Consider the following 2,139-nt stretch of genomic DNA (forward strand, 5'->3'; position numbering starts at 1 on the left):
ATTCCTAGGTATCTTAATTTTTTTGGTGTGATGGTAAATGGGATTGCTTTTTTAGTCTCTCTTTCTGTAAGTTCACTATTGGTGTATAGAAATGCCATAGATTTCTTGGATACAAAACTTCTTAAACAAATTCACACATATGCTGTTCTTAGAAGCATTCAGATGATGATTTTTATTTTAAAAGAGAACAATTAAACTTGGATGTAATTGTTGTTGTTGCTTTCAACAGTATAGTAACGCATTCTTTTTAAAGTAGCCCACAGAACTCAAGCTGTCAGTTCTAACAAATATGGCATAAACAAAATCCTAAATGTAGTCCTTTTGACTATACTTTGGCTAGAAAAGTTGTCATACCTGAAGATTGATCTCCGCCTCATAGAAGGTTAGGCACGAGCAGTAATGTCGATCTGAGTCAATATCTGTCAGGACCACCACAAAAAACGTTGGCTGCTTCCTCTCTCTGGACAGCTGCCACCCACTGGGCTGACAAAACTAAATGGGATAAAAAAATATTGTCACATTTTAAAAGTACTATGAAAATTTATTATTTACAAATCTCTGAGAAATGTTAAATATCCCCAAATTTTTAAAAATTTCCAGCTGATGTGACAATACCTCAACCAATATAAAAATTGAAAATGTACAGAATCATTATGTAAAATACCTTCACTAATGTGCACTTACATTTTTTGAGGACAGCCTAGATTTTTCCACAGATGCTACTCAGACCTAGGTTGGCACACATAGAAACATAGCACCAAAATGAGAGACCTTCCCCCATTACAACAGATCATAAAGTTGAAGATAAAATGCCAAGTCTCTGTCACTGATGGAAAACAGAATTATTTTCAAATGTCTTCATTAACCTTAAGCGACTTCAATTCAGTGCAATAAAAGAGATATCTTGTTCATCAAGACAGACCACATTCTGGGCTATAAAATACCCTTTAACATATTAAAAAGAATAGAAATTATACAATGTACACTCTCAGACCACAGTAGAATTAAATTCGAAATCAGTAACAGAAAGATAGCTGAGAAATCTCAAAATATTTGGAGATTAAAGAACACACTCCTAAATAACACATGGATAAAAGCAACATCTCAGAAGAAATTTTAAAATATTTTGAACCAAATGAAAATAAAAATACAACTTATCAACATTTGTGGGCTTCAGTAAAAGCAGTGCTTAGAGGGAAATTTATAGCATTGAATGCATATATTAAAAAAGAAAATTAATCTAAAATCAGTAATCTAAGATTCTATCTTAGGAAACTAGAAAAAAGAGCAAGTTAAACCCAAAGTAAGCACAAAGAAATTTATTTTAACTAGAGCAGAAATTAATGAAATAGACAACAGAAATACAAAAGAGAAAAATCAATAAAACCTATAGCTGGTTCTTTGAAAAGATCGATAAAATTGACCAGACACTAGCCAGGCTAAGAAAAAGAGTAGATACAAATTACTACCATCAGAAATGATCCCATGAATATTTTTAAAAAATAGTAAAGGAATATTATGCATAACCTCATGCCCACAAATTTGATAACCTAGATGAAAGACATAATCTGATCAAATTTACAAAAGAAGAAATAGATAATCTGAAAAAGCCAATATCTATTTTTTTAAATGATTCAATAATTAATAACCATCTAAGACAAAGTATCAGGCCCAAATGGGTTTACTGATAAATCTACTAAATATCTGAGGAAGAAATTAGACCACTCCATACAAACTCTTCCAGAAGATAGAAGCAAGGAAAATACCATTCTAACTCATTCTATGAATCCAGCATTACCCTAAATACAAATACCAGGAAAATAAATTACAAGAAAAAACAACAGACCAATATTTCTCATGAACATAGATCAAAAATCTTCAAAATACTTGTAAGTCAAATCCAACACTGAAAAAATTACATACCACAACCAAGTAGGATTTATTCTAGGTGTGTAAGGTGGTTCAATATTTAAAAATCAACTGTCTAGCCTTCCCAGTGTGGCTCAACCTAACTTGAGCATCAACCTATGAACCAGGAGGTCAGGGCACATGCCTGGGTTGTAGGCTCAGTCCCCAGTAGGGGCATGAAAGAGGTGGCTGATCGATGATTCTCTCTCATCACTGATGATTCTGCCTCTT

The 2,139-nt window shown here is 32.8% G+C and overlaps 1 protein-coding gene across 4 annotated transcripts in view; it reads right to left on the reverse strand.

Moving 5' to 3' along the window:
• SBF2 (SET binding factor 2) overlaps positions 1 to 2,139 on the reverse strand; it is a 319,520-nt gene that overhangs the window by 211,684 nt on the left and 105,697 nt on the right. For all 4 annotated transcript variants that reach the window (XM_014545863.1, XM_014545862.1, XM_014545864.1 and 1 more), the window contains exon 3: positions 355 to 492. In XM_014545863.1, coding sequence (XP_014401349.1) covers positions 355 to 492 — 138 coding nt within the window. The remainder of the gene's footprint in view (positions 1 to 354; positions 493 to 2,139) is intronic.

This window comes from Myotis brandtii, unplaced genomic scaffold (assembly GCF_000412655.1).
Source record: "Myotis brandtii unplaced genomic scaffold, ASM41265v1 scaffold422, whole genome shotgun sequence".
NCBI classification, from domain to species: Eukaryota; Metazoa; Chordata; class Mammalia; order Chiroptera; family Vespertilionidae; genus Myotis; species Myotis brandtii.